General features: G+C 37.0%; 1 protein-coding gene across 1 annotated transcript; it reads left to right on the forward strand.

Moving 5' to 3' along the window:
- The first annotated feature begins 5 nt into the window (after positions 1-5).
- Positions 6-22,962, forward strand: LOC134839251 (zinc finger protein 91-like). The gene is made up of 7 exons (XM_063854749.1): positions 6-184; positions 7,583-7,753; positions 11,601-13,347; positions 14,891-15,010; positions 15,056-15,338; positions 17,700-20,691; positions 22,133-22,962. Exons 1-7 carry the CDS (start codon positions 8-10, stop codon positions 22,838-22,840), a joined length of 6,198 nt encoding a protein of 2,065 aa, XP_063710819.1. The 5' UTR covers positions 6-7; the 3' UTR covers positions 22,841-22,962.
- Positions 22,963-23,265: the final 303 nt, after the last annotated feature.

The following is a 23,265-nucleotide window of genomic DNA, read 5'->3' on the forward strand; positions in this document are numbered from 1 at the left end:
GAAGGCAATGGATATCGTGGGCGCTTTGTATTCCACAATCCCTTCCAACATGGAGGAGGAAACAGCGGAGGAGGGAGTTGAGACGCAGCCGATGATGTCAGCGCAAAACGAAGAGTACTTCTTCTTCTCTGACGGACACTCGGAGATGTCTGACAGTGAAGTAGTCGTGCAACAGCCACAAGAGGTAGTTCAATAAAATCTATCAGACGGATTATTGCGCTATTTGGCGAGCATTTAAGTAATTTTTTAGCGTACCTTGATGCTTGGGTATCTAGGCCTGAGATCAATTAGGCAATCACCGGTCCCATTCGCGCGTGGGGCTGAGATAGCGCAATAGCTACTTGAGGCTTGTTTCAGTTCAGGCAATTTCTGTTTATTACACCAGCAAAGCTTGTGTTATAGTATCAACTCTTTTTTTCCAACCTACGTCGCAAATATTGCTGCGACGCAAATATTTTTGCGACAAATTTGTTCATTTTGAAAGTGTTCATTTTGATCAATAACCAGCTATTAAGTACAGCCAATGCTAAGGATATTAACACAGACTATTATATTACATTTAGCACTTAGCTTCAAGGTATCATGGATCTGTAGCGTAGAGGTAGGGAAGGACACCCGCAACAAAATAAGAGGGTTCGAACCTGGACAGGGTCGGATGTTTTAATGAACTTTTCCGTAAACTAGCTAAAATGCGTCAGCTCTATAAATTGAGGCATGTTAGTTTTCAATTTTTTTTTTCAAATTGACTGGTACTGCTAATGCGTCATAATTGGCTTGCGTCAATTAGCAATTATGTAGACTCACAATTGGCGTGCGGCACTTAAGAAGTTTTGTAGAATCAAATTTTTAATCATTCAGATTTTCCCAATAGCGTTATCGGTCATGTTTTTGATTGTGTATGCGAAGTGCAACTTCGCCTCTGTGTAAAGATTTGCCCTCGATTCCCCAAAAAATGTGGAACAGCAGAATTCCCACTATCGAAACTGGAAACTGGTTCCTGTTCGTAAAAAAGTCTTATGAAAATGTATGGGATGTGATATTAATTGTTCCGACCATTGAAAATGAGGAGGAACTTTGTATTCGGGTGTTTTAGTTTCGTTTTGATTTCCACGCAAAATCAGCTTCGACAAATAATCATCGGATTGGGTGGAGTGATATATCATATTAAAGCCCTTTCAATTGTGATTCAAACGACCTTAAGGACATTTCAAATTTCTTTCCCATTGTCGAGAAAAACCGGTTTGAGTTTTTTGATTTTTCGTCTAATTTCGAGCGAGTGAGCATGCTTACGTTAGCTTTTTTATGCTTAATATCAGCCTTGGAATTTAGTTTTATTCAAATAAAGTTTGTTCTGGAGTTTTTAGCGCCCTATTAGGTATCAAAAAGATCAAAAATTTAAGAAACAAAGTTGAAAAACTTCAAAAAGAAAATTGGCGAAATTAAAAAAAAAATTTTACCATGTTTTTCGTTTTTCTCTAAAAGCGGTTTTTTCAATTTGCCTGTTTTAATATGGCAAAACTGCCTAAATTCTATTTTTTCGTCGAAATTCTGTTATCAGAAAAAAACGACACTAATTGAAAAAAAAAAATTTAAGACTATGGTCGGATCATTCTGTGCTACTTTCACAGTAACCGGCTATCCTTGTTTTAATTTTAATTTTTCAAGACTACTTTACTGATTTTTTCAAAAATGAATCCAATGGAAGGAAATTCCACCACCTCTCATGTGTGATGGCATATTCCCCTTGTATCTTTTTTTTTACCATACCTCACTATCTAAAGCCTCGGAAAAACTCAGTGGGGAGAATATTTAACCCAAATTTTTAGATGTTTTCATTTTCTCAAAAATTGTCCTGCAGTATTTGAGATTTTAAGTCCAATCGAAGGAACGGGTTATGGGAGGCTTCCCTGAATCATCGGCTACGCCCAAATTTTTCACACAAGAATTTATGGTGCTCGGAAAAGTCATACTTTGGTGTTTTAACTGTTTTTTGAAACTTTGGCAGAGATTTTTGTTTAGATCGAAAGAGCAGGTTTTGTAAAGCTTAGGCCATTTTTTTCCACAAAAAGTTATGGCCCTTGGACAAGTCAAATATTTGACTTTGGACCGTTTCTTGAAACTTTTTGCATTTTCTCGAAAGCATCAAATCTGAGATTTTGGCCTCAATGGAGAGAACGGCTTGTGGTAAGCTCCCCTGTATTACCGGGCATTCTCAATTGTTTTCGCAAAAAAGTAATTGTTTGCAGAAAAGTCATATTTCTGATTTTTTGAACATTTTTTGAAGCTATGACTTTTCGAAAATTACCCTCCCAAATCTAAGATTATAGAGTCAGAACTACTATATCTATTTTTCACTATAAAAGTTATTTTCCTTGGAAAAGAAAAAAAGTTGATTTTCTGGCCGTTTTTTGAAACTTTTTGATCTTCTCGAAGACTACCCTTACCAATGTGAAAGCTAGCCTCCCAAAAATCAAATATTTGATTTTATAGGTCCATAATTTTGAGTTTTGGCTTTGAAATCGAGGGTTTAATTGAGGAAACAGGTTCTGTTAAGCTTACGTTTATAAGTTGCTACGCCTTAAAGTTTGTCTGGAAGAAGCTCAATTTTGAATTTTCATACCGCTTTCATACAGCATCGGTAGAAAGAATCAAAAAATATCCAACAGGAACTTCAGTTTTACCTGTGCCCCTTGTTTTATACTGACAATTTATGATGATTTTAGTGGCATTTTAAACCTTTGTTTCTATCCTCAGTGAAGAAAAATGTGAAGCTATGTTCATAAAAATGTGAAGTTAACTTCATATGATGTTATGTTCATATCAGCATCACAAAAAAGGGTGAAATTAGGCATTGCGTTGTAGGCATTGTTGCGTGCCACGTGTTTCGTGTGCCGCAAGGAACTTTGATTGTAGATGCAATTGCAAAGGTTGTTCATTGTAATTTCAAGAGGGCTATAAAACTTGAAGTATAAAATCGTTGTTTTTTCGGCTCAACTTGTGTCTGCTCAAAGATTGTCGGCCATGTTTTCGCTCTGTCAGTTTTGGTCCAATAATATTTTGTTATTCAAATGTCTGACATTTTGCCTAAAATGAACTTCTATAGAGACTTGCGAAAACTTCAATTTTGTTAGATTTTTTCAATATTTTTGTTCATGTCTTTACCTTTAAGATAACCAAGGATTTTGCAATCGGTAACTAGACTTGTTCTTAGGCTAAAGCTTGTGATTCGAATCGGTCGGGTGCTGTTTTTTTTATTGCAAAGTTTGTGCATTTTTGGACGATCGTCCGTTTGCTTATTTTTGTCGACTTAATTCCCGTAGCCCGTTTTTTCTGAAGGTTCAGCTTTCTCTAACGCCATGCCTGACGACAAAGCACAGGATTTCCATTCCAGGAGCGATCAGTTTTTTTGCAAACTGAAAGTTTTTGGCTGTTTTCGGTTTTTGTCTGTCTGCTTATTTTTACAGGCTTAGTTCATGCAGTACGAACTTTTTGAAAGTTCGGCTTTTTTTTCTGGCTTTCCGGAAGCTCCTTGTAACATTTCTAGTGGTGCAGTCAGTTTTATTCGGAATATTTTGGGATTTTGCAGTTTTTACATTTTTTTATGACAAAAACAATTTTGAAGGTTTTTTCATTGTGATATTTTTTAATTTGATTTAAATCACAGTCAATTTTCGATTTTTTAAATCGATTTCATTCGCAGTCATTTTTGTATCGAAAGTAGTGCGAAGCTCAGCATCGCCTCTGTGTTTATGTTTTTGATGTATCGCAAGTGGAGCAAAGATCAGATTCGACTCAAATCAAAGGGGTTGTGGCGCAAATGCTAGAAAATGAGACTCGTAACGTCGGAAGTTCGAGTTCGGCGCATACAAATAGTTTCACTTTTATTTGGCGGTACTTATGCAGAATAGCATTGGCAATCTATACGCAACTGAAGCCTTTTTTTGGTAGCTAGGTTGGCGAATTTTCAAGTGACCGTAGCGCATATACGGGACGAGAGAGTCGTAATCTCCTCCGTATCGGATGTTCGATTCGGGCCCATAGAAAAATTTATATTTCTTAAGCCTTTCTTTTACTTTATTTTTTATTTCATTTGTTTTTAGCTGTTCAGAGATATGTTTTTCCGTTTTCTCCCTAGTGACTGCGAAGAGCAGCTTCAACCCTGTGTCAAGTAAATTTGATATTTATCGGTAATTTTTACATTTTCTCACGACGATTTTGTAAACTTTTTGATTTTTTTTTTGTTTTGCTCTGAGAAGGTTCATTCGGCTTAACTGGTTTTCGCTTAATAAATTTCGATTATTAGGGTTCAGACGCTTTTTGATGTCTCGCAGTTCTTTTGTTTTTGTTCAGGAAAAAGTTTTTACCCTTGCGATAAGCAAGGGTATTACAGTCGGTACTAGACTTTTCTCCCGTAAACAACTTAGTCCACAGGACTCATTGAACTCCTAAGGTACCTTGGTTCGCAGTGAATTCAAGTTTTGACGTTTTGAATTAGCCTGATGGTAAAGAATACGCCTGGACGGCAAAGGTCCTGGGTTCGAATCTGACCGCGACTTCTTTTTGAACGAGAAATATTCCATTTAAAAAAAATTATCGGCTTATTGATTGTCTGCTTATGTTTTGTCGGCCTAATTCCCAAATCATAGATTTTTTTCTTGCTATGCTTAATTTGTATTGTAGTTGCTCTTAGTGTTTTGATTTATTTCTGCTGTTTGTAATTTCTTGACTTGTATATATTTTTTTTTTTTTAGTTTTTTTTTCTGTCCGAATGATTTTGGCTGGTGTTTTATCGGCTCAGTGATCTTATTTTTATTCGTGTCAAGTAAAACGTAGTTTGTATGCTCACATCTAGATCGCACATTTTTTAAAGATCCTAATAGAAATTATAGTTTAAGTTTTCAGGTCATTCGTTTTTTTTGTCGTTTTCTTTTCGTTTTTTTTCGGGTTAATTGGTTTCGGAATTTTTTCTACATCGGCTTAATGGCCCCATATTGCATCGTTTGTTGAGCGATAAAAATAAAAAATTTACTGAGTTTCTTTTGAGGGGGCGAGCTTAACAAATTTATATAGTTTTGAAATTTTTTCCGAATCGTTCTTTTTTTTTTTATTTCGGGTTAAAGGGTTTTTGCTCAGACGTTTTTGGGTTTTTTCTCCCACCAGTCAAGTTTTCCGATACTAATTTTTACATTCTATTGTATTGATTCGTTTTTGGTTTAAGAGAAGTTCTAGTTTCTTTGTTTTTTCGATTAATTTTTTTGTTTTTTTTTTAATTTTTGTCGACCGTCTTTTTTTGGTTTTCATATTTGTACACTGTGCAAATATGTGCAAAATTTGTTCGTAATTAATTTGGGCTAGTGGTTTATTAAAATTCACTTCAATTTCATTTGCAAAAAAGATGGCAAATGACGCCGTCACTTAAAAACGAAATGGCGCGATCGTACTTGAACATCTTTTCGCTTCTTCCAAAGAGAAGTTAAATTAACAGGTTTTCCAGCGACAGAAATGTTTTAAAGTTTGATAAAACCTGAAGTTTTTTTAAAATTCGAATAGTTTTATCGTGACTTATTTTCTTTTTGGACACTTAAAAATTTCTTTTAAAAAAAGTAAATATAGTTTTTTCCGTTTTACTGAATGCATCGACGCTTCGAATTTTTCATCACAGAAATTGTGTTTTGGTTGAACTGGCGTTTACCCAGTTTTTGTCAATTTTGTTGCTGCTCGATAAATTTTTCTTGTTAGTGAACGCTGTTAATTGTGCTTCTCGACATGCTTTCCTCAAATTGAACATCATACAAGATAAACTCATAAAATTTTGTAGGTGTAGTTTTTTCGACTTGTTTTGTCGCTTGCTCAATAATGCTAAGTTTGTGCCGTGCGAAGCTCGCCTTCGTCTGATTCCCTTATTGGATAGCAAATTTTGCTCTCCAGCAGCAAAAGGCCGAAAAAAAGTGCAGAACTTACTTCTAAAAAAAAGGCCATGATTTTTAAGATTTTCTGTTTATTTTTTTGTCAGTAAAAAATATTGATGCACTCAGGTATAATGCATTTGTTGAGTTCAATTGAAATTCATTTGTTGAAAGTGACGTAAATAGCATTCTCCAAATACGAACGTGGAAATGGCGCAAAAAAAACGTGAATAATTTCTAGTTTCGAAAGTGGAATTTATTTTTAAGATTTCCCAGCGGAATAAAAACTTTACCTATTGATCCAGTTTTCTCAAGTTGGGTTCATGCTATCAAAAAAGAGCCAATCATAAATTGTTCTAGAAATTCAAAGAGCTTAAAGGGCATCTATTTTTTTTTGAAATTCGGAAGTTGAGATTTTTTTTAAGAAGAACTGTTTTTTTAATGTTTACTTGCGTTCATTACTCTTTTTCAATCATCGATTGGCAATGTTTAGATATTGCAGTGGGTGGAATAAAGATGTTACCTGATGATCCAGTTTGTTGGAGTTGGTTTAGTTGCTGGATGCGTGCAATTAGCAAGTGTTTCAAATCGGAATTTAGACTTTTTCGGTTTCCAACTAGTTAAACAAAATGCAGTTCAGATGGAATTTGTGGGCAACATAGTTGTTTTTGAGTGTCTGTGTTTAAATTGGCGTTCTATACGGGTATTTAATAAATTGGTTGTTTGGCTTGAAGAGGTTTCGGTTGGTGTTAAATCTGCGAGTTCTCTCCCATTTCGTCGTTTGTAGACCAATATTTATTTAAGTAAAACTTTGTTGGGGTATGTTCAAGATGTTTATAGCTCCAACTTTTCATGTCTTTGCTAAATTGCCGCCAAGCTTTATTTTGTCTATTAAGTAACTGCCTGATTAATTACTTCCTCTAGGTTTTTTAGTTTTTTGTTTGCACGAGTTGTTTATGTTGGCTGTTCGAATTTATGTTAATTTTTTTAATCAGCCAAGTTTTGGAAATTACATAAATTTAGGCAATGAGAAAAAATCAGAAACAAATTAATTTTACTCGTTAAACTTGAATCAGGCAAAAAAAGCTATTGTGAATGGCAAGCAGGGTTACAGTAAGCTATTGTAAGCCTGCTTGCTCGCTTTATTCGCTCGAAGTTAGTTCAAAAATAAAGAAATTTAAACTATTTTTTTCTTGTCACTGAGAAAATCTTTTCGAAAATTTTATTGTTGTTCGAATCACGACTGAAAAGGCTGTAATTTGATAAGGTACTAAGTTCCCTCTATTTTTAAATGATCGAAACAAAACGGATGTTTTCAAATGTGTTCTGCAATAATAACGTTTTTTCCTTGCCTGTTTTTTTTTTTCCTATAACGACTAATGTTCTATCACTGCGTTGCTGACAAGCAAGTGGTTACTTTTTGGTTTTTAGGTTAACAGTTGCCAAGCTATTGAAAGGACCTTTTAAATAGCCAGCCTTCTTTCGCATTGAGAAACGTTCAGATCTGATTTTCTTGAAACTCGGATAATTTTCGTGAGATCTATTTGGTAGTCGGAATAATAAGCTAGAGTGAATGCCAGATATAAAGTTTGTGAATGCCCAATAAAGTTTAACGGAATAAAAAAATCCGTAGCTTAACCGCGAAAAATCTACAAGTTGGAAATGTGTTCTTATAGGTGATAGTGGACGAGTCTAACTTGGAGATAGGACAGGACACTATGGTGGTGATGCACGATGACGTCATGGACGAGGAGGAGGTGATTCTGGGAGAGAGGACTGATGATGATTTGACCATTGACACAACACTGGGACGACATCATCAGACCATGGACGATGACTACAAACCGGTAATTTGGTATACGTGATACCAGTGTAACATGTAAATTTGTCCCATGTCAACTTGTCCCAGCCCATCTTGTCCTACTTTAATTTTCCCCACAAGACAACTTGTCCTTTGTCATCTTGTCCCTGATAATTACACTACCGTCAGCTAATTGTATTACTAAGAACTTTTTTCTAACATAAGTCGCAAATATTGGTGCCACTTTTAAGGCAATTTTACAGCTTTTTGATAATATGTGCCTTGACATTCGAATAGTAAACACTTAAAACAGTTGATGCATTTTTATTTCATCAAATGAACCGAAAAAAGCTATTTGTTTCAAACAAGGCAACAATAATAAAAACTCGATTTCAAAAATTTTTAACTCAATTTATCTTTTTGACTCTCTTTTTTAACTCTTTTTTGAAATGCAGAATTTATACATAATTTGGCTTTATGCTTTCCGATTTGTTACATGCAAAGTTAGTGTGGATGCCTTCAGTTTGTTATGTTCCAAATTATTACTTGCAAATTTTACTTGGTATTTGGTGCCACTTTTGGCGAATAGCATATGTAGCTGCTTTATTCGTGACTAGTATTTGTTTGTCGGTAGTTAAGAGTGCGTGGCTGTGCGGTTATTGCGTGAGACTCATAATCTCTCGATTGCAGTAGGGCGCAGATCGAATCCTTGACCTAGCCGAACTTTTATTAATTCGAGACTTATTTCTTTTTATTTCTCATTGCACTGTCTAGAGCTGCTTTTTGTCGTGTTTTCGGTTGTTTGCGAAGCGAAGCTTCGCCTCCGTGTGAATACTTAAAACTTGCTCAAGTTCTTTCATATCCTCGTAGATTATAGTGTCGCCATAAATAGGAAAGATATTTTTGCTGAACAAGCTTGAAACAAAACGCCGAATCATTAAAACTAAATCTAAAATGTGCTAAATCAAAATGAGTTTAGAGCATCCGTGAACTAAATGAAAGCCGCTAACTTTTGCGCAATTTTCATGTCGGTTTAGCTATATCTGAAAAAAAGATTGCTGATTTTGTAGGCTCACTTAGCATAGAGCTTGGTGCACTACACTCTTAGTCAAAAAGTCAAAGTTTTTATCATGAAACTGAAAAGAGGATGCCTTCAGTTTGTTTTTGTGAATGGCAAGCATAAATTTAGGCAATGAAACAAAACGGATGTTTTCAAATGTGTTCTGCAATAATAACGTTTTTTCCTTGCCTGTTTTTTTTCTATAACGACTAATGTTCTATCACTGCGTTGCTAAATCAAATGTTCTATCACTGCGTTGCTAAATCTAAATCAGTATCGAGATGAGGGCAGGAGCAAAATTATGGAAGTTTTTGGTCTCTTCCACCTCCCAAAATATGGGCTCTTGACGGCTGCTAAAAGTTAGAAAAGTGATGATTGTTGTAAAATCAATTTGAAAAGCAGCAAAATGCCGACAATTTGAATAAAATTATGCCTTTAATACTTACTTTAATTTTTACGAAATTTTTGCAAACAAATAATCGACTTCATGTCCTTGTTAAGGAAACTACTAAAAATGTTTTGGATTTCTGCATGGATATCGCGATACTTCTTCCGACCCTGGTTCTGCGTCCCCTCATAGCCTTCAATTAAACTTCTGATTCGTCGAGTCCATTTGAATCATTTTGAGAAAGTTGTAGAGGCTCGGGTGACTTCCTTGCAATAACGCGATCACTCGGAGATGACAGCCTTCAACGGCGGCTGTCGTTCGGATCAAACCTTCCGCTGCTTGTCAGGAATAGTTCCAGAGACCTATAGGAAAAAGGGCTGTTTTATTTTTCATCCTATTGTTTCCCCGTTTATGTAGCTCCTCTGGAAGTTTGTCGCACTATCGTCGATTTAGTCTGCGACGCATTGCTCGAGATCCAATCGGTCAACCACATGCTCGGTTCCCTCAATAATGCTCCTTAACGATTGTTCGACTAAGCCAGTTGTAACAAGACTTAAGGCGAGTATTAAACGGAGAGCCGAGTTTAGTTCACAATTGTTTTCGTAAATTTTCTTCGAACCCAGCTTGCTGATTTAGCGAAAAAAATGCTTGGCAGAGGTGAAAGTAACAGCCTTTGATTGAAGAATGCATTTGTGAAAGCATTGTCTGCTGCTTGTTCAGGAATCCTTGATGGCTGCAACTTGTCAGAGACAGTATATGTAGCTTTTAGGAACTTGAACTTCTCATGCGTCTGTTCAGTTTTATTGAGAAGTAGAGCCTAAATGAAAGATCGTTAAAAAACGCCAATTTGATTATTTTATGCTTTAGTAGCATAAAGCTGGTGAAATTGCATCGGGCAATTTTTGACTTAACCATTGCAAGGCCAGAGACAATTGTGAGTTTTTAGGGCTTGAGAATTAAAATTAAAATTTGTTCGGGATCCATAATTGCGCTGTCGATTAAACAGAAATCAGTATATTCCACTGGAATTACAAAATGTCCGTCTTGAATGATGGAGGCAGATGGAGCTCAGTTCTGTTTGTGGCAGTTGAAAGTACTCTTTATTACTGCTCTGCTTGGCAAGCGTAACTGCACTGCTATTTCGTCAGATGCTTCCTGTGGCAAGTGGCAATTATACTGCTATTGACAGGTAACAGTTGCTGCTTGTTTTCATTTGATACATTATCTGACTCGCCTCAATTTTTCCAGGCCTAACATTGTGACTGTGTTCGTTTTGGTTAGTACCAGTTCATCACCAGCTGCTACGCGAGCATTCAGCATTTGTGTGAACTGTATCTCGCGCATTTCCTGTATTCAGTAGTTCTTGTTGTTTGCTTTTTTTTGTAAAATTGCGTCCGTCAATTTTGAGCGCTAGTTTGTTTCATTTATATTTTTCCCACGTTTTTTTCCATATTAATTCATCGTAATTATGTTGTAGATTTGCGGAAAAAATGTTCAAGCAATGACAAAAATTAAAATTATTACCTTGTTTTGTTTTCTTTCAATAGCGTGAGTTGACAAAAAAATTATGGCTCAGACGATATTTAAGGCTCAAATTTTTCTTTTCGCAAACTAAGTTTTCAGCTGGTCCTGAAAAAGACTCGATTTTAACATCAAATAATTGACTAGAATTGTTAATTGTGGGACAAAACGGCAAAGGATAAGTTGGCTTGTGGGGCAAGTTGGCATAGGACAAATTTCTTATGGGCAATAAAGTATAGGGCAAGATGACATAGGACCTATTGTCCTGGGGCTAATAAGCTTGACACCGATATCAGATAGAGATTATTGGTACAAAGGAGGCTGCAGCTCGAAGGTACAAAGGAGGCTGCAACTTTACGTTGTCGACAAAAAATCGTTGCTTTTTTTTTTTTACAAAACCCAGGCTCCCCCTTAAGAATCTCAAGTGCGTGCATATCTCACGCACCCTTTCTTGCAAAATATGAAGTTTCAAAGTTTATGCTGTTGAATCGTTTCGAATTTTTGTTTGAAATATGAATGAAAGTAGCTTAAGTTAGCCACATTTTGAAATATTTTTTAGAGGTCAGACGTTTCTTACAAGATGCGTTTCTTCATTATAATTGATATGTCATATAAATTTCGAGGCTCTTGTTCCCGGCCGCGTGTAAGCATCAGTTTTGGTGTAACAAGGGGTCTAACAAGGTTATGTATCAAGGCCAAATATGTTTTTTGTAGCCTAAATAATCCGCCTGTCGATTTTTTTTAACAATAGACTACGGAAAAATGACCTAAAAATCTCGTAGGTGAGGAGTGGGGTGTTTGAATAGGAAAAAGGCAATGCCAGTTTTAGAAAAGCTGAAAGGGGGGATTATTAAGTAGATCCACAAGTTCATCCAGATACAGAATCTCGAATTAGGTGTATATTTATCAGGTTTTGTTAAACAGGTGTTAGACGAGAAGGAGCGTGAGAAAATGTTCAGGCTAGCGGTGCGCGAAGACGAAGATGGAACTTCTCCCAGGGGAGGCAAGTTCTACAGTTGCGATCAATGCGACGAGTCTTTTGGCAGGAAAGTGATGTTGGAAAAGCACATTGAAAAGTACCACAAGGATGACCCCAGACCCTACACGTGTACAATTTGTCTGAAGAAGTTCAAGAAAAGGAGCAAGTTACAGAAACACAGCTGGACTCACATTGGTCAGTTGGTGGACCAGAGCAGTAAAAAATCAAGCCGACGAACTCCGAAAAAGACGAAATTGATTGAGGCACCTCGAGAGGATTCAGACGAAGAACCGTCCATGACGACTGTGAAGCAAAAGGGAGGAAAAGCAGGATTTGTAAAGAAAGGCAAGCATTCCAAGTTCAAGTGCGATATGTGCAAGAAAGGATTCTCAAATCCCACAAAGTTGTTGTTGCATAAAAGGACATCACACAAGAATAATCAGTGTGAGATATGTATGGAGATATACGCTAATAAGAAAGAACTGGAGAAGCACAGAAAGGAAGTGCATCCCGGAGAAAGGCCATTCAAGTGTTCAGCCTGTCCCAAAAAGTTCATGTTGGAGCACCAGCGAATGAGACATGAAATGATTCACAGTGACGAAGCACCGTTCAGATGTGAGCAATGTGATCGAGGATTCCTCACCAAAATGAACATGAACAAACATCTGGAATCTCATCAGGAGTACCAGTGCAAAATTTGCGGCAAAGTCACCTTTACAAGGAAAGACAAAAAGGCGCACGAGAAAGAACATGCAATCGAGGAAGAGTATCCTTGCCGCGCATGTGGCGAAAAGTTCAACAAGATCTCAGATCTGACTCAACATTGCAAATCAAAACACAAAGAGATGAAATTGCACAGTGCGAAGAAGTCTCATTCGTCAAACACAGGGCCAGCCGAGTGCAGGTTATGCGGGAAGTTATTTCAAAGTGGAAGCCAAATGAAAAAGCATTTCTCTTTGGTACATAAAGAGCCAATCTTCTGTAAGTACTGTCCTAAAAGCTACTCATCTAGAAAAAAAGTAGAAGACCACGAGCGAATTCATACCGGAGAGAAACCTTTTCAGTGCAAACAGTGCAATGAGACATTTGTCAGTGTCGAGCAATTGAAGTCGCATTCGAAGACAATGCATAGTGGAGGCAAGAATAAAATCCAAAGTCTGACATGTTCTGTATGTACTCAAAAGTTTGAGAAATCTGAGTACCTTACGAGACATCGGAGAACTCATTATGACGAGAAGCCTTATCAATGTGAGATATGTGGTCTAAGATTCCATCAACTAACACTTCTGAAGTCTCATTTGGACATGCATACGAATAACAAAATGTATGATTGTCAAATATGTACGCGCAAGTTCACGAAAGCGCAAGTGAGGAACGACCATACAGTTGTTCATTCAGGGATCCCGTTGCAATGTTTCGTATGTTCTCAAGAGTTTACAGACCAAAGTCAGCTGATCAAACATGAGAGAAGAATTCACGCGGGTGAGAAGGCGTTCCAATGTTTGATCTGCCATGAGATCTTTGATCATAGATGGAGTTTGTTCAGACATGAGTTGATTCATAACGGGGAGTTCCCTCTTCTATGTAAAGTGAGGGGGCTGCAAATAGAAGACAACATTGTGGAGTTAGACTACCATACCGAGTGTTTCTTGGCCAGAAGACGGGAGCAGATGCTGTCACTGCATAATGAGTAAAAAACATCGTTGAATTCGATACAGTTGAGAAGTTTGTATTTTTTTTGGCTCTTTTCCACTTTCCCCAAATTTTAAATTATTCATTTTTTTTTCAGTTGTATTCCGCTATTGTGGCTGAATGCAAGCTTTTGCGATGAAAGATATGAAAAACAAATGTGTTAGCGATAGTTAGTTTGTTCACCATGCAAATTTTCATTACATTATGTCAATGTAAAGTTAGTTTTTAAAAACTGAAATTGAAATGTGGGGGGGGGGGGGGGGTGGAAAATAGACTTTTTTTATAACAGAGAGTTTTTGCTATATTTCAAGTCTCTAAGAGCACCATTTGAAATCATCGGGTTCATTATGTTTAGATTTCTGAGCTATGACTCTGCGAAAGCTCTCTTATCTTTTGTATTTTGGGAGCTGAAGTAAATAGACGAATTATTTTTTTACTGTGCATAATTCAGTGAAACTTTAGGTTGCATGTTTTTATATTTTATCGTAGTTGTTACTTGTTTTTTTTTGTCTCTTTGCGCTGTTAACAGTGTGTTTTTTGTAAGTAATAAATAATTAAATTAAATTGTAATTAGCAATTAGCTAATCAAAAACCTTATTGTTCCGACTTTCGATACGAAAGTAACGGAATATTTGTGCTCGGGGTGGGGTTTTTTTTTCTTCAGACAAATTTCGACTTTTTAACTAGCTATTTTTGACGGAATTTTCTTAAATCATTCGAAAGATATGGTTGTCCTGAGCTTAAATTTGAAAAGATATTTCACCTGTGATCATTTTTCGTAAAGTTATGAGGGTTTAAGTATAGCCATTTTGGGAAAATTAACGCGCGATACATTTAGCGCTATTAACGCGTCAGCGGAGAGTTTATCCGTCTTAATATCGTTCCAAATTGGTTGAAAGAAGCTTATTTGCCATAATTGATTTGTTACAAGGAGCGAAATCTATCCTTTTGTTCTTTATATGGCGTGTGGGGGGATGATTTCCACAAAAATTTTCAAATTTCAAATTTTAGAAATTTTTTTTTTTCATTTTGTTTTATTTTATTTAATTTTTAAATGTTATTACTGCTCCATAAATCTTAAAAGGCAGTCGGAACATTCAGGGCTTCGCCCTGATACGAGCAGTCTTGTTGATCCTTTAGTACTATCTAAACCTAAATATACAACTATTACAATGAAAGAAATTGAAAATTGGGGAAATGTGACCCAAAATAACGATATGAATCTTTTTCAGATTGAATGTCATTGTTACCATGGAATCAATATCAGTGGGCCAGATTCCATGCCAAGTTACACTCATTTCAGGGAACACTTACAAGCTCTACCTTCAGCCAAGCGCTGTTCCAGCCAAGACCATATCACCCCCAAAAATTTGCCCAAGACCAGTGGAATATGAACATGTAACACCCCAGTCAGATGGGGTTGGTATGTACTCATCGCAACCTGTCACTTTCCTCGAGTTTCCAAATAGTTATCAGCAGAATCAAAATTTGAGTTATAATCACCCCTCGCAAAATACTGTATATCGTGAGATTCCTGTTACAGATGTGCCTGCTTACCAGAATATTTCTGATTGCAACATTCCACTACAAACGAATTTGGAGCTCTTGATTAACTCTAATGTTGAAGATGCCCCTATTGACATCGAAAACTTAAGCGAACATGGTGAATTTGAACAATTTACGAACTCAACAATACTTGATGTTCTAGGAAATGAGTTGGACACAAGTGAAGATGAGTATGTCGCTGAATCAGCGTGGGCTGGAATAAATACAGCGGTAGCTTCTAAAAACCCACTCAAATTTGATTGCAGTGAATGCGGTGCGAAATTTGACAATATTCTAATGTTGACAGAGCACAACTGTTATGAGGAACCAATGTCCAATCAACCACATGTCATGAAAAATGGCACTTCTCAGGAACCTATTTGCCTTCAAAGTGACTCAGGTGTGCCGCAAAATAGTCCAACTGTTGTTCCACAAGGTTTTCTCAAGTGCCCTGGCTGCGCGAATCTTTTCACTGAAAAATATTTTGAAAGTCAGCATCAACTCAAGTGTTCTTTCCTGGAAAAGCCATCGCCACCACGTAGACGACAGCAGAAAAAAGCTAAACCACCTTCGGAAAAGAAGAAACCGCAGACGACCGAGGCTACAGTTTTTTTGACAACCGCTAAAGGTAGAGCACGTAAACAAAATAGAACATGCAGTTTTTGCGGCGAAACGTTCACAAAAGTCATTGAAATGAGCTCCCATAGGTGCAAATATTTTTCAAAGCCGACCACAAAATGCATTCTGTGCAAAGCCCTTCTTTATAGTTATCAGCATTCGAAAGTTCATGAAAGAAGTTGCTTTGAACGGCGCGACCAACAACTTTTCAAATCTTTCGAAACGGTTTTGAAATACAGAAAAACTGCCTTGGAATATCTGGGTAAATGTAAAGCTCCGCTTGTAGATATGGATCCACGAGCTGAAGATGCAATTAGACGTTTTTGGAAGATTAAGGAAGACAAATTTCATTTAAGCTCTACATGGAAATGAAATTTTACGAATTCTACAAATATGTTTTGTTACGTGAAGGGAAAGGAAACCTCACTGTCTATAAATTGGTTAGCTAGCAAATATTTTGTTTTGGTTATTTTTTCTATCAAATAAAGTTAAATGAAGTTTAATTTTGTTTTAATTTCGCTTGGCTACAGGAGTTAGATTGAAAAACAAGTCACATAGCATAGGTATTTTTACTGCAAGTTTTGAGCTTTAAAAGTTCTTGCGCCTATACTACAAATCTTAAAAATTCATCAAAATTACAGCGGTCTAATTTGATTGACAAATTTTGAACCCTAAAATAAGTTGAAACTGGACTAGTATGTAGTTTGGATTTTTATCTATCTATACGTTATATAATTGGCCTTTCCTTTTGACTCATGTTTAAGAAGTCCCTAAATTGACATGTTTAAGGTTTTTGAACATATGATTTGTTGCATAATCATTGAGAGGTTTTTTGCACTTTTAAGCTATATCGTATATTGCAATGCTTTAGAATTTTTACTTGGCACATGTTTAAGAAGTACCTATGTTGGTTTGTTACAAGGCCAAAACATTGAAATGGTTGAAATGTTTCCTCGAGTCGACGTTTCAAAATCTGTTGGAGCGCGAATGCTTTAACTCAACATTTTTCCTGTATTCGCTATATTCCTATATTCGGTAAAACTTGTTTCACAATTTATTTAACTAAATTATAAATTATCAGCCCCATAGTGGGGTGCTGTCAGATTACATTCATAGGTTGCAAATCTGGTGTCCAAATTTGATTGCTCAAATCCTTGCTCAAATCCTTTTGGTTTTGGAGATATGGCGTTTTTTTATAATTAAAAAAACATAGGTATAACATAAACTAACCGAACTTGAAGTTCTCAACCCTATAGTGGGCTGCTGTCAGGGTACACTCAGAAGTTTCAAATCTGGCGTCTAAGTATGACTGCTCGAGTCGTTTTGGTTTTCGAGTTATGGCGTTTTTATGATTTTTCATTTTATTTCAAAATTAACAAAAATTCAAGCTACTTGAAGTTGTCAAACCTAAGGCGAAGTTTTATCACGCACAGTTCGGTGTTGCAACTTTGCTCTCTAAAATTGACGGCCCTTATCTTTGTGGCTTCCATGAGCTGGCGATTTTATGGTTTTTCATTTTCATTTTTAAATTACTTGAATTTAACTTAAACTAACTGATCTTAAAATTCTGAACACTGAAGGTCGGTTCTGTCAGGGTCTATTTAGGCCTCTAACTTTTACTGCCCAAGTCTTTTTTGTTTCCGAGTTATGGCGTTTCTCATGATTTTTTTCAATATTTTTTCAAAAAAAAAACGTAGATTTAAAAAGAAGTAATAGAAATTGTCAACCCTATGGTGGGATACTGTCAGGGTACAATATAGGGAAGCAAATCTGTCCTCTTTTTTATTCTGCTCATATCAGATTGGTTTCCGAGATATGGCGTTTATCTTTACAGTTAATCTTCACGGTTGTATTAAATTTCGCTGTTTTGGTACATGTTTTCGGAAGCTCTTTTTTACCTTAAACGATCTGTTTGAAGCACCGTAGGTGCAAGTTCTGCGCTAGTTTTTCTAAATGGTGGCATTTGGGTTGGAATTTTGCCAAACAATTTATACCGCTATATTCCTGCTGAAGTTTTGAGAAATTGTATCATAAAAATTTTAAACCTCAATGCCACCCAATTCCCAGAAATCGCAAGCTAAATTTGAGTGCTCGAGAACTGGTTAAATGTGGCTGAACAACCTTTGAAGTGAATTTATCATTTGAAAATACGAAAACTTTAGATGAAATAATGTACATACTTTTTTCAGGGTTAAAATGAGCGCATCGAGCAAGCAGTACAAATGTACTGTATGCAACAGAGAATTCGGACGAGAAAGTGCCCTAGAAAACCACATAAACTTAGCGCACCCGACGCAGAAGAAACAAGAACAGTCAGAAGAGAAAGAGGAAAAATCTAACTTCAAAATCGCGAAAAACAATGAATCTAAAGCTACAATACAAATCAGTAAGCTAAAATTTAAGAAAGGAAAACCTAAAAAATCAGTTTTTATAGCCAGTAAATTTTTGCAAATCGCCAGGCGAAAAAATGCAAACAAATCGTCATCTAAAGATTCCAAAAATAGAACAAAAATCGACAACCCTAGTGCTATAAGACCATCTGTGAAATCCCCTGACGCCAAAACGAAACTCAAAGCAACTGTAAGAAGGACTAAGAGTATTGGTAAAATTGATAAACACTCCGAACCAGAAACAAGGAGTCGAGGCGCTCCGTCCAAATCAGCAGAAAAGAAAGAGCCGGATTTCAACGCAGCGCTTCAGTTTGGTTTTAAAAGCATAAAGGAAATGTTCCGAAAAACTGCAGTAAGCTTAAGCATGGAAAGAATTGAGGTCCCCCATAAATTGTGGCCAATTATAGAGAAAATTGAGACTGAGTTTAGAAATAAACAAAATGAAACGAAAACAGAAAATGCTAACGAGAAGTTGCCGCAAATTAAGTCCAATGAAGATGCAGGTTCAAAAAGAAACGTTCGAAAGAGAGTAAAACGAGATGTTTCGGTTGAAAATGTTTCAATTGATAAGAAGCGAAAATTGGAGACACCTCAAAATAGTGAAAAGGAACTGCATATAGCATCCGATGTAATTAAGAAAACGCGTGAATCAAAGGCAGATGAAAAATCTGAGAGAACTACCAAGCAAACGCTAGCTGTCCAAGCAGCGAAAAAAGTAATGAGAGCGAGCTTGTCTAGAAAAAGTTCCAGCCGAAGTCCCTTGAAAGCACCTCTGAAACGCAAAACTGCAGTTCGTGAAACCAGTAAGCAAAGATCCAATTTTCCGAGTTATAAATCACTCCCAACACAAATGTCCAAAAAATCTACAGAAGTAATTTGTGAGCCGACAGTAGTTCAACCGGTCGCTAGTGCTGCCGAAAATCTAGACATAGTAGTCCCCGTCATTGAAGCAAGGAGCGGCAGAGCTATCAAAAAGCCAACAAAATTTATGGACCAAGACTTCGTCATGCCGGTCAAGCTGAACGCAGTGTCGCCTAAGTTTCCAAAAAACAAAGCTGCTGCTGAAAGTGCAGGCAGCAGAAAAAGGAAAATTGATCAAGTTAGCTCGAAGTCTCAGCGCAAAGTCGACACCAAGAAAAGTAATGCCACAAAATATATAGTCCCAAGCGATGAAGTTTCTGTGGACAAAGAAAATAAAGCACCTGCTCTGAATGAATCACCAAGTCTAGCAGTTGGAGTTGATGGCAAGGAGTATACGTGCGGAATTTGCAGCAGAGGATTTTCACGCCTGGCAGCTTTGGAGAAGCATAAAAACTCGAATCACCAGAAGCAGCAAAGGTTCCCTGCTGTTAAATTTACTACGAAAGACGCCCAAAAACAAGTGAAAGGAGCTAAAAGGTTGAACTATAAATGTTCGATATGCAAGAAATTGTTCTCAAAACAAGCTAATTTTAATGAGCACATGAAAACGCATGCTTCGGTTAAGTGCAGTGACTGCGGGAAATTATTCAAGGACCGAAAATTGCTAAACGCTCACAGAGTCAAAGTTCACAAAGAAGATCCATTTTCGTGCAAAGGATGTACTGACACCTTTTTGACCAAATCTTTACTTCAAACTCACATAAAGCTTGTTCACAATGATAATGACATTGATCTGCCTGTTACAGAGAAGAAGTTAGTATCTTTTGACTGTGAAATTTGCGGGAAAAAATTTTACAGAAAATCAAGATTTGATTCCCATTGGGAAACGCATGAGAAAAGTCGCCTCAAATGCGATGTTTGTGACGCGCAATATAAAAGTTTTGATGAGCTAATGTTGCACTCTTGTGATGACAACATGCATCCTTGCCCTGAGTGTACATTACGTTTCAAGCAGAGAGCTTTACTAAATCAACATATAGGCAGGGTGCATAAAGACAAACCTTTCGTGTGCAGATTCTGTAAAAAGAAGTTCGCTACACAGCCTGCATTGAAAGGTCATGAAAACTCACACAGTGAGGCAAATGAAATGATGGGACTTCAAATATCCCCTGAAAGTGACAAGCAGAAGTGGAAACTTTATTGTGAAATGTGCAACCAAAGGTTTTCATCTTTGAACTCTAAAAAGCAACACATGACTAAAGTGCATGGACCAGAGTGGAGACATTTGTGTGTGGCGTGCTGCAAGATATTCCCAGACAGAGGCATGTTGCTCAGACACCAGATCATACATAAGACTGTAGGGGCTGAAGGGGAAAGTTATCGGTTGGTTCCTAAAGAGAGACATCCACACGAAGAAACTGTGATTCTTAATGAAGAAAGCTCAGTATTAACACCTATGACTCCTTACGTCATTGAAACGTATCAGTCAAGTGAACCGACTTCTATGATTATAGAAGACGAGGTGCTTGATTCGAATCAAACTGGTGCGATCAAAAAAGAAGATCTCATATCATCCGAAAAGTTGGTGTTTGAGGATGATAATTCATCAAAGGTTTCCGACGTCTTAAGCATACGATGCAATTTCTGCAAAGATAAGTTTTCCGATGTTCTAGCTTTGAACGAACACATACAATCTAGTCACTATGATGAGTTGAACCCGCAGTATAAATGTGAAATATGCCTGGAGTCATTCCGGGCTTTCACTGCGTATGTTCAACACATGAGAACCCACCCTGAGTCCATGCTGTTCACTTGCAAGTTCTGTGACAAAAGGTTTTTTACTGAGAAGCGTCTCAATGCTCACATGACCATGCTCCACAAAGATGAAATTCAGGAGTATCAGTGCAAGTTCTGCGATGAACTATTTCATGTAAGCATTTTGGACTTTCTTCAAACAGCAGTTATGATTATGGGCAAAATATTGGTAAAATGATTTTTTACGCTTACAAGAGCCAGTGTCTTGTAACCAGGAACTTGAATTTTTCCTGTAGGCACTTTTTTATGGAGCCTCAACTGAATTTTTCCTGTAGGCACTTTATTATGGAGCCTCAATACTTTCGAGGCCATTCTCACTGGGTATAGCGGTAACGGGGTTGCCTTGGGGTCCTTAGATCTGTGATATGAATTCCGGCTTGACTGTGTTTTTTTGGTACTTATGATTTTGAATTTTTGTCTTGAAAATTAAGTGTTCGGACTATCGTTTGTCTGCTTAATTTGTAAGCTTAATCTTTAGGTCTGTGATATGAATTTGGGCTTGACTTTGGATTTTTTTGATACGTCTTAATTTGAAATTTATTTTGAAAATTTTTGAGTAGTCAGACTATCGTTTGTCGGCTTAAGATACCACACGACAGGCTGATGCTTTTTGGTATTATCCAAAAACGAACTAAATGGTAAATGCACAATTTCGTAGATAGTATGCTTATACGTTTCTGGCTTGAAAATAAAATTATTATTACCAATTCTACTTTTTACTGTAGCAATCAGCGTAGTGTGTTAGTACGAACCTTCTTCTAACTAACTCGCAAATCAAAGTGTTTATTCTAAAAGGAAAGTTTTCACTTATTTGGTGGCAATTTTAATATAATCACGATCTAGCATTGGAAATTTCATAGCTTTATTTGTGGCTAGTGTTTGTGATATATTAAGCGTGCGTGGCTGAGTGTTTACTGCGTGAGACTCATGTTCTCTAGGTCGCAGTAGGTCACAGATGGAATCCGAGACCTATTCCAGGCTTTATTCTACTCTTTTTTATTGAACTTTATACAAGCTTAGCTTATGTTATGCCAACTAAATCACCTTATTTTGTGTAGTTTGAAAGCAGAAAGATAACTTTTTTTGTTTTTTTTATGTTTCATGAAGGATGGTTATAAAGTTTTCAAATTTAATAGCTTTAAATTTTTTCGGTCAAATTTTTTTGGATGGCTTTTTTGTCTTGAACGCTTGTCTGACCAAGTATTTTCGTCTTAGTAAGCGCTCGGGAAGCGATACTAATTGCATATTTAACGCTGGTGATTGTGTTTTATGACAGTTTTTCAGTAAATTGAACGTAATTCAAGACAACCAACACACTTCGTTTTTTTTTGACTACGTGATTTACTTCTCGTTTTCTATTAGCCACTATGCTATGTTATGCTTGCGTTTTACCGCACGTGTTACGAAACTCCGCTTCGCCCATGTGTCTAAACTTAATTTTTTGTGATTATTAAGAGTTAGCGCTTATACCTCAACAAAGAAAGAAGAGCAAAAGTGCGAAACAAAAATTAATCAGGTATCGCTGCAATAAAATCGGTTGCTGTTTTCTTTTGCAGGACTACAAAGAGTTCAGCAAACATAGAAAAACTCACCCTGAAGACGACCCATACCTCTGTATCCATTGTAACGCCTCTTTCAGCAGTAAACACGCTTTGAAGTCCCATCTTCCTCTCCATGGAATCCGAGTGAACGAAACTCAATATAGGATCTCTTGTGACTACTGCTTCAAAGTATTTGCAAATAGTAAGAAAGTTGTCGAACATCTTAAGAATAACTGTTCTCAGTTCAAGGCATCCCGTGACTTGCAAGCATCTAAACAATCCATAGAAACATCTCGAAAAACGATTCAAACAGTGCCAAAGTTCTCGCGCTGTGATATTTGCCACAAGAAGTTCGGATCTCGGTCTGCCATGAAGTTCCACCAACAACTACATTTCAAGGACAAGAGATTTGCTTGTGAGTTCTGTGGACTAGGTTTCGGAGACAACAGCGACTTGGCGAGACACAGATTAGAGCACAACTATGACGCAGAGTTCAAGTGCTTCGTCTGCAGTCGGATGTTCCTGGATACCGAGGAGCTGTTGCGGCATGAGACACTTCACAGGCAGACGAACTCGCTCTTCTGTTCTTTGAAACTCATCGGACATACAACAATTAAAGACCGGTCAGGCACACATTCAGCTTCTGCTTCTTCAATACAACTTGTGGATATCAACCCAATAGTAGAGGATCTCGTGGCCAGAAAGTGGCGAGAATTACCTTGAATTAAATAAGTTTCTCAAAAAATTGTTTATTGAGCTAACGTTGTCAAATCAGCAATTTTAATTTTGACCACAAACGCTATCTAACCTAAATGGGTGAGAAGGGAAAAAATTACTGGTTAAATCAATGGTAATCATCAGTGAAGAAATAGATTTTATATGTTTACCCGTGCAATTGTCAAGGGTAGTGTGCATTACGAAAAATCAGGTGCATTACGAAAAATCACGTGCATTACGATTTCGATGACTGTTTTTGCACATTTGGCCCAGTCGGGAGCCGATTTTTTTCTGTTGTCTTTTTATTTGATTGGAAAATTATAGTTGGAGCATCGTTTTCTGCTTATCTCTGTCGGCTTACTTTCGAGAATAGGGCTTTTTCTTCTGATTCAAGCATTTTTTGTAACCGAAATCCGTTTTGATGTTTTGCT

This window comes from Symsagittifera roscoffensis, chromosome 1, assembly GCF_963678635.1.
Source record: "Symsagittifera roscoffensis chromosome 1, txSymRosc1.1, whole genome shotgun sequence".
NCBI lineage: Eukaryota > Metazoa > Xenacoelomorpha > Acoela > Convolutidae > Symsagittifera > Symsagittifera roscoffensis.